The following is a 16,003-nucleotide window of genomic DNA, read 5'->3' as shown; positions in this document are numbered from 1 at the left end:
TTTTTTTTTTTTTTTTTTGAGACAGACTCTCCCTCTGTTGCCAGGCTGGAGTGCAGTGGTGCGATCTCAGCTCACGGCAACCTCTGACTCCCTGGTTCAAGGAATTCTCCTGCCTCAACCTCCCAAGTAGCTGGGATTATAGTCATACGCCACCAGTCCTGGCTAATTTTTGTTTTTTTTTTTTTTTTTTTAGTAGAGACAGGGTTTCACCATGTTAGTCAAGATGGTCTCGATCTTCTGACCTCATGATCCACCGGCCTCAGACTCCCAAAGTGCTGGGATTACAGGTGTGAGCCACCGCACCTGGCTGGGATCTTTTATTTAAAAAAAAAAAAAATTATCAGGCTGGGTGAGGTGGCTCACGCCTATAATCCCAGTACTTTGAGAAGCTGAGGTGGGAGGATTGCTTGAGGCCTGGAGTTTGAGGCCAGCCTGGCCAACATAGTGAGACCCCGTTTCTATTTAAAAAATTTTTAAAATATAGATATGCAAACATCATATAGGGAAACAAACAATAGCATATATATACAGGTTTACTACTGTCCACGATCTCAGGCATCCACTTGGGGTCTTGATTGGTTTTTAAATTTACTTTGATAAAATAAAAACAAATGAAAAATCATTGCATTGGCCAGGTGCGGTGGCTCACAACTGTAATCCCAGCACTTTGGGAGCCTATGGCGGGCAGATCACGAGGTCAGGAGATTGAGACCATCCTGGCCAACGTGGTGAAACCCCATCTCTACTAAAAATACAAAAATTAACTGGGTATAGTGGTGGGCACCTGTAATCCCAGCTACTTGGAAGGCTGAAGCAGGAGAATCACTTGAACCCAGGAGGTGGAGGTTGCAGTGAGCTGAGATCGCGCCATTGCATGGCGACAGACAGAACGAGAAACACTGGCCTCAAAAAAACAAAACAAAACAAAAAAATCCCAAAAAACCAACACTGCATTACAGCTAAAAAGGAAGCTGGAAGGAAGGAGTGTCGGAGAAAGGGAGGGCTCTGGAGAAGGCCGCCAGAGCAGGGGATGCCTCACCGGGCTGGAGGTGAAGAGGGGGGACCCAGCGGTGTGTACTGTGCGAGGTTCAGACAGAGGGCCGAGTGGCAGAGGCAGGCTGAGGCTCGATACATGGGGCTTTTAAACCATGGTAGCGACTGTGGATTTTATTTGACAAGGAACAGGTGTCCATAGGAGGGTCTCAAGGAGGCATCTGGCAAGATTTATGTTCGTAATGGACTCTCTCTGCTGAGTAGGAGTGAGGGTGGCAGCAGGAGACTGCAAGGTGATGATGGGGTGGAGAAGTAAGCCTTCTCTACTGTCTTAGGGTCTCTGGCTGGGCTGAAGAATTACACTGAAATAAGACAGATCAGCAGGAGAAAAACATACAGATTTCATTTACGAGTCACACACACACGCACGCATGCACACACACACAATGACTAAGACCCTAAGAAGTGACTAGGGATAAGTACTTTTGTACCAGGCTGAACAAAGAATGGCAATTGTGTAATTAGGAAGATAAGCGTTCATTTAAAAGGTTTGTGGGTACAGATTTCTTTCGGCCTCGGCTTTCCTTATCTGGTAATAAGAATGCCTTTCTTCCTCTGGGCATAGGGAGGGCGTCTTTCCTGGGGGATTGTATTTCCTGCTTTCTGGAAGAAAAGGAGAGGTCAGAGCACCCTTCCTGCACCTGCTGTTTCTGGAGTGCCTTTAGTCCAAAGAAATCGATATGGCGAAGTGGCAGATTCTGGAGTGATGTGTGCTGAACTCCTTCAGTGGCCTGGCCTGGATGGAGAGTGGCAGGCAGGCTCCGGGGAGGAGCAGTAAGGCTGGGTGCCGGACAGGTGTTCGGCGGGGGCACCTGATGAGCATTTACTCCTCCACCCTTCACGAGAACCCTGGGGCTGGGCAGTCAGGTGCGTACAATCTACTGCAGGAGAAACTGACGTTCAAGGTCACTGCATGGTGGGGGCAGAGCCGGGGCTCCAACTCCCCTGTCCAGTCTTCAGCCCCTGTACCCCAACCTGCAGGAACAAGTGAATGAATACAAGAGGGGAGACTGGGCCTGGAGCAGAGGGCGGGGAGGGAAATCAGCAGGGGAGGAGGCCCGTGCAGGCGGTGGGACTGCAGGAGGCAGTGTCCGGTAGGCTTCAGGGGGACAGCTTTATCCTGAGGGCAGTGAGAAGCCGTGGGGAGGGGAGGGGGTCAGTGCCATAGAAAACCCACCCTCGACCCTGAGGACATGCTCCCAGGAGCCCAGCCACACCTCATGAACTTGTATGAACAAGGACAACGGGAGGCTGAGACCTGGAGCAAGGGACTTGCCCCAGGCACATGGCAAATGGAGGGGCAGCGTTCAGAGGCCAGGCCAGCTCTAGGTGTGCCCGACTGTGTGCTGCCGCATGCACAGTGGCACATCTGGACCAACTCAACTTCCAGTTCTCTGCAGCCCCAAGAACCTAGTGAGAAAGGGGGTCCAGCCCTGGTCCCAGGGAATGGCCCAGTATGGAAAGGAGCTTCAGTGGTGCCTGGCACATAGTAGGTACTCAGCCAAGACGTGTGTCCTTTTCCTTCCCATCTCAGACTGTTCCTTTCCTTACCACTCCTGTGCTGAGGCAAGAATCAGCACAGGCTGGGGCATGGCGTCCCAAGGCAGCTGGGCCTGTGCTCCTGGCCTCAGGGCAGGTCTCATAGAGCAGAGATCAGTAGATACGGCCCTGGGGGCACGTCCCACTCACTGCTCGTTTCCATACGGCCTACAAGCTAAGAATGGTTTTTACAGATGACCATTTGCCAGCAATTTGATGATAGAAAACACAAACTCTAAACTCTAATTAGCAAAATGTGATGCCGCTAAAAAGAACTCTATTCTTCTCATGAGTGGACCTGCATTACAAAGCACTGGCCTCAATTATTATCATTCTGTTTTGAGTTTTGTCCATCACAAAACGGTGAAAATCTGTTTTCTCGCTGCACAGTGATTTTTCCCTTAAAGCCTACAATACTGATCTCTACCCTGTCCTTCCTCTCCTCTCACCCTGCCCGGGGCTCTCCAGATTTAACCAATCCCAGGACTAATGACCCCATTGTGCCTCCCTGGTGGCCGGTGCTGCTGAGTGAGCCCGGACTGCAGGACTAGACGGTGGACTCCTGGGCTGGCCGGCCCCACACCCAGCCTTGCCTGGGGACACAGCTGTCGCCCCAGGGGACCTGTGCCGCAGTGGCCTCGGGGAGCTGCTCTGGCCACTGGCTGGCAGCCCCAGCTTCCCTGAGCACTGAGAACCTTCTTTTTTCCAACTCCCTGCAGGAGCCAAGGCCGGCGGCGTGGGTGGCTGAAATCTCCCCGGTAACAGGGTCTGCCCCCTCCTGCTCCCTCTCCAGGCCCCCCACCCCCCACACCTGCTCTCTGGCCCTCTGCCCCTCCCCGCTGGCTCCCTCCTTCGTGGGCTCCATGTCACCATCTGTGGCACAGTTCCTCTCTGTCACTCTCCTGGCCACCCCCTCGTTCTCCTTCCTCCCTCCTCCTCCTCTCTATCCTGCCTCTCTCTGCATCTCTCCCTCTCGCCAGTGTCTCCTCTCCTCTTTCCTCCTCCTGGTCTCCTGTCACGCATCTCTCATCACTCCCCCTCATTCTGCCTTTCCTCCCACTCACTGTCTTCTCTCTCCCTCTCCTCTCCCTCCCTATCTCTCTTTCTCCACCTCCTCCCGACCCCCTTCCCCTCTATTTCTATTGGCTTCTTCGTCCCTTGTTCCCCCTTCTCTTCTTCACCTTGGGAAGCTTCTCCCCCGATCCATGCCCCTGCCCCCCCCAAGGATGCGTCCTGGAGATGGGGGGTGACGTACCAGGCGCTGGTTGGGAAGTCAGGGCCGGAGACCAGATGGGAAAGGCTCTGTGGACAGCTGTGGCTGAGGGTCTGGGAGGGGACCCAAGCCCGCAGGCAGACTAGAAGTGGGTGCCGTGTGGGGACCCCAGTTACTGCCCGGGGGCACCTGGGGACTGGGCAGGGAGAGGGGACAGCAGAATGATAACCAGCCTGGCGGCAAGGAGGGGAGCCCTCACCCCATGGGCAGGTAAGGAGGCTGGGGCCCGGGTGATGTCCCGAAGGGTGGGGTCCCAGAAGCCCATTCTCTGCTTAGGATGAACTTGGGAGGCTGGGCCTTGGGAGGCAGAGGGTGAGGAGTCCCAGGGAGGCAGGAGGGAGGCCTGGTGGGCTGCAGGGAGGGGGCGTTAGTCTCAGAATCTTGTGCCATGATTCTAGGATCTCAGAATCACAGCATCACAGGCTTCAGGGCTGGAGGAAGCCAGATGCATCATGTGGGCTTCCCCAGCTCACGTGGCAGCTCTCCTGAGCTCCCTCCCTGCCCAGCCCTGGGCTGGGTACGCCTCCATGTAAACTTTGCAACGACCCTGGGAGGTGGGTCCCCTTGTCTTCCATACGAGGAAACTGAAGTCCCGGGGGGAGAAGTGACTTGTCCAAGGCCACGTAGCAATGTGGCACTGTCGCTGTTGGCTGGAGCCCGAGCCTGGGCCTGTGGGGTGTGCTCCTGGGATCAGGCCCCAGATCTGGGGTTCACGTGCATCAGTCGGCACTGACAACCATAACCCCGTCTCTTTGCGGGGGAAGACCCGACGATGTAGAGGACAAGCAGAGAGCCAGGGGCCATCACCCTGCACTATTCAGGACTGTCACAGCCTTTGATTCTTCCCAGCCTGAGGCCTTCAGAGGGGCCAATGTGGCCAGGACAGAAGTGGTTTGAATTCCCACTCTCCAGCTGGGTGACCCTGGGCAACTTACTGAACCTCTCTGAGCCTCAACTTCTCCCTCTCTAAAAACTCTTCCTCTTGGGCTTCTTGAGGATCTTGAGGATCCGGGGATGTGGATCTGAGGCTTCCCCCCGGGGCCAACATCCCACTTTGGAGCTCTCTCCTTGCTGCACTGCTTGGCGGTTCACATTTACGGATGTTCTGGGTCATGTCCCAGGTCCTGAAGTTAAGAAAGGCATCATTCGGGGCCCCTGCATTCAAGAGCCAGTGTTCTACCAGGTAGGAGACGGGCCGGTGGAGAATAATCGGGGTGCCTGGCCTCCCTGAGCTGTAAGGGCTGTGGGGCTCAGGCAGCCACTCACCCCCTCTGTGCCATCTCCTCCTGAACAGTCCTCTGAGGAGTCCGCCCCCAGCTTTCAGGCAAGCTTGTGCCAAAGATAAACCAGACGGAGGAAAAGTCCCTCCTTCCCAAGGATGAACTAGATCAGGCACAGGATTCCAGCTCTTTAAAGAAAAGACGGCCCCTCAATTGCAGGTCTGGCTTACGCGCGTGGAAAACCATAATTTCCCTGCCTCTGCTGCCTGGGTCGGTCAAATTTTGACTGGGAAGGGGTCAAGATGAGGGTGGAGGCAGGGTTTTCTGGGGGTGAGGGGTGGGCAGGGGTTCTGGGAGGGGCGATTGCATTCCCTGGTATAAAGGTGGGTCTGGCTAGGCACGCCGTGTTCCTGCCAGGACAAGGTGTGTGTTAGCGCATGCTCTTGTGGGTGCACAGACGTGGGCTGGGCAGGCGTGGGGAGGGGGGCAACCTCAGAGCTTACCCCCAGAGGGCCACCCCAAGAGCATCTGTCCCTGAAGCCTGGAAATTGCGCCTGTCCAGCTCCTTGCTTCTCTCTGGAGCCTGGTGCTTCCCTCCCATATACAGCCCTGGCTTGCGATTGGCCAACCAGCCGGGCTGCTATAAAGAGGATCAGTGCGTGGCACAGGGTGGCAAGGTGGGTGGTGACGTGGGTCCCACAACCAAGGAGGCAGGACTGTAAAGTCCCAGGCTCCACAAGTCCAGGTCTAAGAAGGACTCATTCTAACATTCTCTGATTCAAGGACACTGGATGTAAAATCTGATGGCTCCAACATTCTGAGTGTTCTAAGAATTCAAAATTCTATTTTTAGCCCTCTAAGGTCCGTGAGGCTTTGAGTCTATGATCCTCATAGCTCAAAGCCCTGGGGGCAACTGGGAAAGCTGGATACCAGGTGGGCACTCAGGCAGGTGCCTTCTCAGGCCCGGCTTCAGTTTGCCGGGCTGTGGAATGAGCATAGAGGTGGAGTGTGGTCACTATAGGTCTTTCCAGATTTGCCCCTTCCTAGTTGTGAATAGAACATGTGACCTCACATTTGCTCCCATCTGTGCATTCGGAGTGACAGTAGTGCCTCCCTCATAGGACACCCCATAGGATGCTGCAGTTCACCGGCTTAGCCTGGCACCTGGCACAGTCAGGGCTCAGAGATGAGCAGCCCTGTTGGGATCCTCTAGCCCACTGTCCAGGTGCCCCTCTCTTAGTGCTGCTGTCCCAGGCTCAGAAGAGCTGATGAGGGGTTGAGGAGAAGGATGGGTTGAGGATAGGTTGGGGGATGACCCAGGCTCAGAATCCTCTTCTCCCAGCTCCAGGAACAGGGAGGAGATGCTCTGAGCCCAGCCAGCTTGGGATGCATTTGGAGACCCCGTGGCCTAGGGGTTCCTTGCTACCCTTGGCTTCACCCAGCCTGGCACTCTAAGTCCTTTCATCAAATGAACCTTCTCTGGTTCGATGCCCTCTGCAGCCCCAGTTCTTGGGGCAGGGGCAGCCAGGCGTGCTCAGAGGCATTTGTTTGCATTTGGGGTGCCTTCCCTTCCCAAGAGCTTTGCACCTCAACGGTGACGTCCATATAGGGCAGTGCAGACCGCAGCTCCCACTGGAGGGAGGGACTGCAGGCCAAGTGTCAGGAAGACTAGAGGAAGGGCTTCTCCTCTGAGAGATTTCTCTTCCCGTCAGGGTTTTCTGAAGGGAGAATCCGAGGACAGCCAGGAGCCAGGGGATTGGGGGATCATTAGGAAGAAGGGCTGCAGTGCATGGTCCAGGCCCCAGGGGAGGCTCCTGCTTCCAGCCTGGCTCTGCCTGGGCCTCCTCCTGAACGTGGCTTTCCGAAGCGGGTCCTGCCATCCCCTGCATTGGAATTGGTCCACTCCTGGCTTCTCTGGTTTATTTGATGCCTGACACTGAGGCAGAGCTTGTGCCTGTGCATGAGTGATGCAGAGGCAGTGGGGACGGTCCGAAGCTGGCTGGAGATTCTACACAGGTGGCGATCAGAGTCTCGCAGGGGAGCCCCGATGAGCCCCACTTCTTATACACAGGCGTGGGATGAGAAAGGCACTAAGAAAGCCTGTGGAGTGCAGTCCCTTCTGAAACTGGCCCCTTCTCCAGGCGGCCGGCCCCACCAGCCAGTGGGAGGGGCTACTCTTGGATAGCACCTACCAAGAGAATTGCAAAGTTCTCCAACGCCAGCTGGGCCTCTGGGGAGAAGGGGCCTCAGCAAACCCAGGTTTGCAGCCAACCTTTCTGGGCAGGGTCTTTGGGAGGAGCACAGTGGGATGGCCCAGGCTGAGGGGGTGCCTGAGGGCTCTGACTCCCAGGGGAGGGGACGCAGGAGCCTGTGGTTCTTAACAGCCTTTGGAACCTGAAGACTCTGATAACAGCTCTGCCCTGAACCTTCACCTGGAGTTTAGTGCGTTCAGGATCCTCTGAGGTTTATCTAGCGAGTGGGGTTCCAGGTGAAGGTCCTGTGATTTGAACCAGTGTTTTTCAGATGTGAGGGTGAGACCCGTTGGTGACAATGCAACCCACTTCTCAGGGCCCTGCCAGCGGGGCCTCACCTGTAGACAGGGCGGGTACTGGTTTACGAAATGGTGTGATTCATACCGCACAGCACACCCTCGCTGCATGATGGAGCCTCCCTGAGCCTCAGTTTCCTTATTGGAGGAAAGGGGATACCCCCACTCAGCCTTGTGTGGCTGTGCAGGGTGAATGACATGATGCAATCTCTCAGACGATGGGAGGATGGGCATGCAGCATGATGGGAGGGGCAGCAGAGAGAAAGCCATCCTCTGCCGCGACTGAGCTGTTTTTCCTTCTCCCAGGCAAATAGCTGACTGCTGACCACCCCCCTCGGCCATGGACACACTTCATCCATCATCGGTGTCTACAACCTCAGAACCCGGGAATGCCTCCTCAGCCTGGCCCCCAGATGCCACCCTGGGCAACGTGTCGGCAGGTCCAAGCTCGGCGGGGCTGGCGGTCAGCGGTATTCTCATCACGCTGGTGTACCTGGTGGTGTGCGTGGTGGGCCTGCTGGGAAACTCGCTGGTCATCTATGTGGTCCTGCGACACACGGCCAGTCCCTCGGTCACCAACGTCTACATCCTCAACCTGGCACTGGCTGACGAGCTCTTCATGCTGGGACTGCCCTTCCTGGCCGCCCAGAATGCCTTGTCCTACTGGCCCTTTGGCTCCCTCATGTGCCGCCTGGTCATGGCGGTGGACGGCATCAACCAGTTCACCAGCATCTTCTGCCTGACCGTCATGAGCGTGGATCGCTACCTGGCCGTGGTGCATCCCACGCGCTCGGCCCGCTGGCGCACGGCTCCGGTGGCCCGCACGGTCAGCGCGGCCGTGTGGGTGGCCTCAGCTGTGGTGGTGCTGCCCGTGGTGGTCTTCTCGGGGGTGCCCCGCGGTATGAGCACCTGCCACATGCAGTGGCCCGAGCCGGCGGCGGCCTGGCGAGCCGGCTTCATCATCTACACGGCCGCGCTGGGCTTCTTCGGGCCGCTGCTGGTCATCTGCCTCTGCTACCTGCTCATCGTGGTGAAGGTGCGCTCCGCCGGGCGTCGGGTGTGGGCACCCTCGTGCCAGCGGCGGCGACGCTCTGAGCGCAGAGTCACGCGCATGGTGGTGGCCGTGGTGGCGCTCTTCGTGCTCTGCTGGATGCCCTTCTACGTGCTCAACATCGTCAACGTGGTGTGCCCACTGCCTGAGGAGCCCGCCTTCTTTGGGGTTTACTTCCTGGTGGTGGCGCTGCCCTATGCCAACAGTTGTGCCAACCCCATCCTTTATGGCTTCCTCTCCTACCGCTTCAAGCAGGGCTTCCGCAGGGTCCTGCTGCGACCCTCCCGCCGCGTTCGCAGCCAGGAGCCCACTGCCGGCCCTCCGGAGAAGACTGAGGAGGTAGATGAGGAGGAGGAGGATGGGGAGGGGAGCAGGGAGCAGGGGAAGGGGAAGGAGATGAATGGCCGGGTCAGCCAGATCACGCAGCCTGGCACTAGTGGGCAGGAGCGGCCACCCAGCAGAGTGGCCAGCAAGGAGCAGCAGTTCCTTCCCCAAGAGCCCTCCAATGGGGAGAAATCCAGCACAGGGCACACCAGCTATCTGTAGGGGCCTGGGGAGAGCCGGGGTGGCCCGAGGAAGGGGCAGAAGCTGTGGGTGTGCTTGGGGCATACTTCTCAAGGTGCCAGAGGCCCACAATGGTATGTTGAGGGGCCTGGGCTCTGATGCTCTGGCTGCCAGGACTTTCTGTGTGACCTTGGGTAGGTTTCTTCCACTCTCTGGGCCTCATTTTCTGCTGTGACTCAGCGATAGGAGTCATCAGCCTGGATGAGCTATGTCAGATGGGAGGTCTGTAGGGCACTGCTGCTGGGCTGACCTTGCTGAGCAGGACCCAGATGAAGAGGTGGGTGCAGACTGGCCTCCCCCACAGGGATGGAGTGTCTTGGGGTATCAGCCTGAATCTTGGCCCTCAGAGGGATGAACCAAGGCTCCTTCTTGGAGACTGAGGGAGGGACCCAACCCATGAGGACTGGCAGAGTGTCTGAGGAGCACTGTGGAGAGAAGGAAGAGGAGGGGAGAAGAGGAAGAGGAACACAAGGGGGAAGGAGGAGGAGGAGGAGGAGGAGGAGGGGGGGGAAGGGGAGGAGGAGGTGGAAGGAGGAGGAGGAGGAGGCGGGAGGAGGAGGAGGCGGGAGGAGGAGGAGGCGGGAGGAGGAGGAGGCGGGAGGAGGAGGAGGGGGAAGGAGGAGGAGGAGGAGGGGGGAGAGGGAAGAGGAGGAGGGAGAGAGGGAAGGGGGAGGAGGAGGAGGGGGAGAGGGAAGGGAGAGGGGGAGGGGGAGAGGGAAGGGAGAGGGGGAGGGGGAAGGAGGGGAAGGGGGAGGAGGAGGAGGGGGAAGGAGGGGAAGGGGGGAGGAGGAAGAGGGGGAAGGAGGGGAAGGGGGGAGGAGGAGGAGGGAGAAGGGGGAGGAGGAGGGGGAAGGGGGAGAAGGAGGAGGGGGAGGGGGAAGGGGGAAGGGAGAGGAGGATGGGGAAGGGGGAGGAGGATGGGGAAGGGGGAAGGGGGAAGGGGGAAGGGGGAGGAGGAGGAACACAGATCTGTTTCCTGGGGCTGTCTCTGGCCCCTGTGGGCTGAGCACAATGGTAGTATCTGTGAACCTGAGTTGCCGACAATGGCCCCAACCAGTACTGAGGAAAGGACATGGCCAGGATGGAACGGCCAGTGTGGAATGGCAAATGCACGGTATACAGACAGGCACAGGGCCCTTGTCCCCCAGGGGCCTGAGAGTGCTGCTAATAAGGATTCAGGCTCTAAGAGAAGCCCTAGGGTGGAGCTGGCTACCAGGTACATTGGGAGGCCTGGGGCTCTCCTAGGGGGTGGGGAGCAGGCCTCCCCATGCTCTAGAATCCTGGGGACTACAGGTTGGGAGGCCCAGGGAAGACAAGAAGAGGCTGACGTGCGACCGTGCAGTGGGACCACGGGGAGCAGCCACTGCCCAAGGCTGAGCCTAGGCTCCCTTCCAGAGCTGAACCCTCGAGCTGTGGCGAGGCTGGCCCTGGGAGGGTGTGACCCTGGGAAATCCCTCTGCTTCCCCACCTCCCGCAGAGGGCAGGGATCCTCAGGGAAAGCAAAGGAACCAGACTTTTGGAGACTTGGATCTTTGGCACACCTCAGGGTCCTTGGCTGGCCTTGGCCTTCCGGGCCTCAATTTCCCCATCAGCAAATGGAGATGAATCCCAGCCTGGCTGCCTCCTGGGATCTGAGGAGAAAATGAGTCATGTGAGCTAACTTCCAGGCTCCCTGCAATGGGTAGGGTGGGGTGTCCTCACCCCCAGGCTAGGCCTACACCCCCTCCTTCATCAAGTGGCCTCTGTCTGTCCTTTGGGGTGAGGACACTGCAGGCCATGAGAAATGGGCAGGTAGGGGGTCAAAGGCTGAGGGTCAGGGAGGCAGAGTATGGGGAGAGTGTGGGACCCTCAGAGGGGAAGGAAGTTCAGAGAACCACATCTTGTGTGGAAATGGAGGCTGGAGGCCCAGCCCTGGGGCTTGGTCTGGGGTTCCTTAAGGAAGAGCTGAGGGTCTGAGGGAGGAGGGACACCCTGGCCTCCTGGCCTTCTCTTCCTGATGCCAGGACAGCAGAGCAATGTCCTGGAAGGGTGCTGGGAGGCTGCTCAGGAAACTCTTTGCTGCTTCTGTCTCCAGCTCTTGTCAATAAAGATGGTGACATCTGATAACAGTTGTGGCCTGGGCCAATTTCTCCACCAGACATGCCACCGATGGGTGTGAACGTGTAGGTGTGCATGGGTTCTGTGCACCCTGGTCTCTTCAGGTGTGACCTCCCAGAGTCCAGGTTGTTCAGGAGACATGGAAGATACCCTTGATGGCTCTGAGCCCACATCCTTATAGACCTCCATCCAAAAGCAGTAGATGTCCTTTCTCCCTATCATCCAAATATCATCTCGGGGAAGAAAGTGGATTGGCTCCGACTAGGTCACATGATGGTCCCTTGGGCCAATCACAAAGACACAGTGATAGGGTGCCATGATTGGCCGGGTGCAGGTCATGTGCCCACACTGCCAGCCAGAGAGAAGGTAGGGCACTGTGATGGACAGTCTGGCCTGGTCTGTGGGGCAGGGGTGGGTCCGGGACAGCCTACTAATGGCTAGGGGAGGTGGGCCAGGCACCAGCAACCAACAACACGTGGGTCTGGGTCTGTGTGTGGGGTTTGCTGTGTGTGGCTGCCTTTGCTGGTGTGATATTGTGTGTCAAGGTGTGTGTGAGTCCAGTGCAGGGTGCATAGCAGGTGGTTGGGACAGCTTAGCTGCGTCCGTGAGTGAATATGCATTGCAGTGTGACACACGGCCAGTGGGGAAGTGGTGGGAATGGAGGAACTGCTGGGGCCCCAGTGTTAGGTGGGAGTGGCTCCCTGGGCAGGGTCCCTCCTCTGGCCCTGGCAGCCCTTGTTTCCCCACCACACTGGGTGTCCCTGCCAGTGCCTGCTCATGTGCAGCCTGTGCGTGTGTGTCCTTGTCCCCCACACACGTGTGTCTGACAGCCTTGTGCTCCCAGGACCTGGCAGTGCTGCTGTGGCCTTTCTCAGGAGAATCTGGAATGAATGAACAAAGGGAGCCACTGCATGCCACAACTTCAGGGGGGCTGTTCACACTGTGCCTCGAACCTCCTGTGAAACTACATGCTGGCTCTGAATAAATGAGTGATAGGGGACAGGAGTGCTGCAGGGGCTTATATAGGGGTTTGGGGCTAGTATCTGTGGCTGAGGGCAGCCTTCGGGGCTGTAGGGTAAGGGAAGCCTCTGTAGCTGTGAGCTGGAGCAGGGAGGATGGGGTGATGATAACCCACCTTACCCACTCCTGTCCTCCTCTAGCCATTGAGGTTGCTCAGACCCAGCCTTTGTCTTGAACTTGTCTTTCAGAGGAGGTTGCCAGGCAACAGCCCTGGGCCACCAGGCTCTGGACCGGGACTTCCTGCATCATCATGGGTATTATCAGAGGGGAGCTGGGAACCCGCAGGGCCTGGGGCAGGAAAGACCACGCCCCCAGATCTTTGGGATCATCTTTACCTAGAAGGGGTGGGGTAGGTGGAGGCCATTGACCCACAGGAGCTGACGGCCTGGACATCGCAGGATGCTAGACACGGAAGAAAGCGTGGAGACAGGCCGGGCATGGTGGCTCACGCCCGTCATCCCAGCACTTTGGGAGGCCAAGGTGGGTGGATTGCTTCAACCCAGGAGTTCAAGATCAGCCTGGGTGAAACCCCATCTCCACCAAAAAAACAAAAAAATTAGCCAGGTGTGGTGGTGTGTGCCTGTGGTTCCAGCTACTTGGGAGGCTGAGGTGGGAGGATCACTTGAGTCCGGGAGGTGGAAGTTGCAGTGAGCCAAGATCGTGTCTCCCTACTCCAGCCTGGCGACAGAGCAAGACTCCGTCTCAAAAGAAAAAAAAAAGATCATGGGGCCAAGGTCAGCAGGCCTCGGCCCTGGGCCTCCCACAGCAAACCTACTGTGTGGCGTTGGGCCATTTATTTCACCTCTGGATGGAGTTCGCTTAGCTAACAAAGGCTTTTCTGAGCACCAGCTGTATGCAAAGCCCCAGCAGGCGGCTGGGGTCCAGTGCAGGCAAATGGACACAGGTCCTGCACTCTCAGCCCTCACAGGCAACCCACGCAAGGAAGTGTAGCCCAATTTTGGGGGCTCAGTGCGGAGGGAGACATGCAGCGTGCGCTGGGAGAGCCGAGGAGGGCTGGGGGCTGATGGGGGCTGCATCTAGAGTGGAAGTTTCAGCCTAAGTGTGCCAGGCAGAGGTATCTGCGTGTGCTAAGGCCTCGAGCTGGAGGAAGGCAGTGAGTGAAAGGAAGAGAGGTAGCAAAGAGGCCCCTTTTTTGGGACAGAGGCTGCGTCACACAGGGCTTCCTAGGGCATCCATTCCTGTTAAGGCTGAATTGTATCCCCCTGAAATTCCTATGTTGAAATCTTCACCTCCAGAGCCTCAGAATGTGGCCTTAGTTGGAAATGCGGTCATCGTAGGTGTAGGTGGTGAAGAGGTCATACTGAGGATGCTCCCTAAGGGGGAGGCCGGGCGTGGCGGCTCATGCCTGTCATCCCAGCACTTTGGGAGGCCGAGGCTGGTGGATCACCTGAGGTTAGGAGCTCAAGACCAGCTTGGCCAACATGGTGAAACCCTGACTCTACTAATAATACAAAAATTAGCCGGGCGTGGCGGCATGCGCTTGTAATCCCGAGCTGCTTGGGAGGCTGAGGCAGGGAAATCACCTAAACCTGGGAGGTGGAGATCACACCCCTGCACTCCAGTCTGGGAAATAGAGCAAGACTCCATTTCAAAAAAAAAGGTGGTGATTGAGATACAGACAGGCACCCAAGGAGACACCACATGAACATGGAGATAAAGATGAAACGAGGCACCTGTAAGCCAAGATACGCCGAAGATGGCCAGCACGGCAGAAGCCGGGAGCAGCCCTTCCTTCCCTTGCAGCCCTCACAAGGAACTAAGCTGCGGTGGCCAAGCCTGAACTTCTGCCCCCAGAACCGTGAGACACTCAGTTACTGTTGTTAAAGTCACCCAGTGTGTGGTGCTGTGTGAAGGCAGGCCTAGCAAACTCCTAATTCCCACTTAGAAAATGGAGACCGTGGCCCCTTCGCTCCTGGGGCTCCCAGTGGGGACCAGTTGGGTTAACCCATTCATTCCTTCAAACTCTCCAGCAAGAATTTATTGGGTGATCGCTGTTATAGTGAACCCTAAGTTTCTCTTCAAAGAATCAGTATGTCCTGATCAGCATTCTTATATTTTAATTCTTTATTTTAAAGTGTAACTTTCTTGGAATTCCAGTAAGCAACCTTCTCCACCGGTTCTAATCAGTAGTTCACATCTGCTCCCCTTCCCCGCTCATCCTGACTTATCCCGGTCACCTGATCACCTCTGGCTATCTGCTCTGACACACCTGTAACCATCCTCCCTGCCAAAACATGCACCCTGCCACTCAGCCCGGACCCCTGCTCTTTCTAAAATAGCCAATCAGTATTAGTCTAGCTTGTGCGGTCTAACCCTGGCCAATGGGGGACGACACAGCAGTAGGGACAACCCCCGTCAGGAGTAAGTACCTCCTCCCCCATTGTCTAAGCGAGTAGCGGCCATCATTGCTCCGTCCGTGCACTGCAGCCCTGCAGAAGTGAACTGCCTTTCTGGGAGGATTCATCTTCCAGTGCTATGTCTTTTGTGGCATCGACATTTTACTTATAACATTGCCAATTGCAAAACGCTGAGAGCAGAGAAGTCCAGTACAAGCCCTGTCTGTGTTCTAGGAACCGAGGAAGTGATGGTGACGATAAGAAGGCAGTTCTTTTTCTTCTTCTTTTTTACTTTTTACCTGAAAACTTTATCGAAGGATTAAACCTGAAAAAAGAACAATCAGAATGCCAGCCCGTTGCATAAAGCCAGCAAGAAAAAGGAAAGAGAGAGAAAGAAGAAAGAAAAGAAAGAAAAAAGAGAAAGGAAGGAAGGGAGAAAAGAGAATCAGAGCTCTCCGCTTCTTCCCAGAGACTTATGTAGGGGGAGGGAGGAGACCCAGAGAGCAGTTCTTAAGCACACGGACTCTGGAAGTGCCTGCGCTCGAATCTCAGCTCATCTTCACTAGCTCTTTGATTTTGAGCCAATTAATTAGCCTCTCCGTGCCTGAATCTCCTCCTCTCTGAGATGAGCATGAGAGTAACTGTCCTATTGCTAGGAAGTTTAAATGAGTTAATATTTGCCACAGCATAGGACAGCGCCCAGCACACCATGGGTGCTGTGTGTGACGTGGACATGAGGAGAGCTCCAGCAGGAGCAGGAATCCATCTGCGGTGGGGCTGAAAGTGTTCCAGAAGGGATTATAGTCCAGATGAGTGAAAAGAGAGAACCAGACTGTGTCCACAGGGAAGGCATAGACCTTCCAGTTCCCGAAGACATCTCTGATACGAATTTTAGCCCTGAAGACAGTGGGGCCGGGATGATCATGTGGCTTGCCTAGGGCTACAGCACCGGGAGCCGGACCCAAAACACTGTTTTCCCAGGCCCTAGTCCAGGGACCATAGTTTAAAAAGAAAACTATGAAAATGGGGGCTGAGTAGACAGGAGTGATGATGCAGGGGCGGGGGGAGACAACACCCTACGGGAAAACCCAACAGGCAGAGGGCAGCCCAGGCTCCACGGGGACCTTGGTTCCTCCCCAGAATCCCAGCAGCCAGCAGCCCTCCAGCAAGCCTCACAGCAGCATACCCGCACCGAGGGGTGAATGATGGGCGCAAAGAGCGCACGCGTGTGTGCGGACGGGGACAAGCCTTCGCTTTCTCATAGGCTGAAAAAATGTGCCC

The 16,003-nt window shown here is 56.6% G+C and overlaps 1 protein-coding gene across 4 annotated transcripts; it reads left to right on the top strand.

Annotated features, from left to right (window-relative positions):
- Window positions 1-3,542: 3,542 nt before the first annotated feature.
- SSTR3 (somatostatin receptor 3) lies at window positions 3,543-9,741 on the top strand. 4 transcript variants are annotated; one of them, XM_035271841.3, is made up of 4 exons: window positions 3,543-4,075; window positions 4,862-5,048; window positions 5,160-5,304; window positions 7,940-9,741. In XM_035271841.3, the coding sequence occupies exon 4, from the start codon at window positions 7,974-7,976 to the stop codon at window positions 9,228-9,230; it is 1,257 nt and encodes a 418-aa protein (XP_035127732.2). In that variant the 5' UTR covers window positions 3,543-4,075; window positions 4,862-5,048; window positions 5,160-5,304; window positions 7,940-7,973; the 3' UTR covers window positions 9,231-9,741. The 4 variants fall into 4 exon arrangements, with proteins under 4 accessions (XP_035127732.2, XP_035127740.2, XP_035127749.2 ...); XM_035271849.3 differs by having other exon boundaries at window positions 5,160-5,355; XM_035271858.3 differs by lacking the exon at window positions 5,160-5,304.
- Window positions 9,742-16,003: the final 6,262 nt, after the last annotated feature.

Source organism: Callithrix jacchus, chromosome 1, assembly GCF_049354715.1.
Source record: "Callithrix jacchus isolate 240 chromosome 1, calJac240_pri, whole genome shotgun sequence".
Classification (NCBI taxonomy): Eukaryota; Metazoa; Chordata; class Mammalia; order Primates; family Cebidae; genus Callithrix; species Callithrix jacchus.
This window is presented reverse-complemented; position numbering and strand designations above follow the sequence as displayed.

Bases quoted from the DNA above. Each gene is read 5' to 3' on its own strand.
- SSTR3 (XM_002743746.6), top strand. From the start codon at position 7,974: ATGGACACACTTCATCCATCATCGGTGTCTACAACCTCAGAACCCGGG.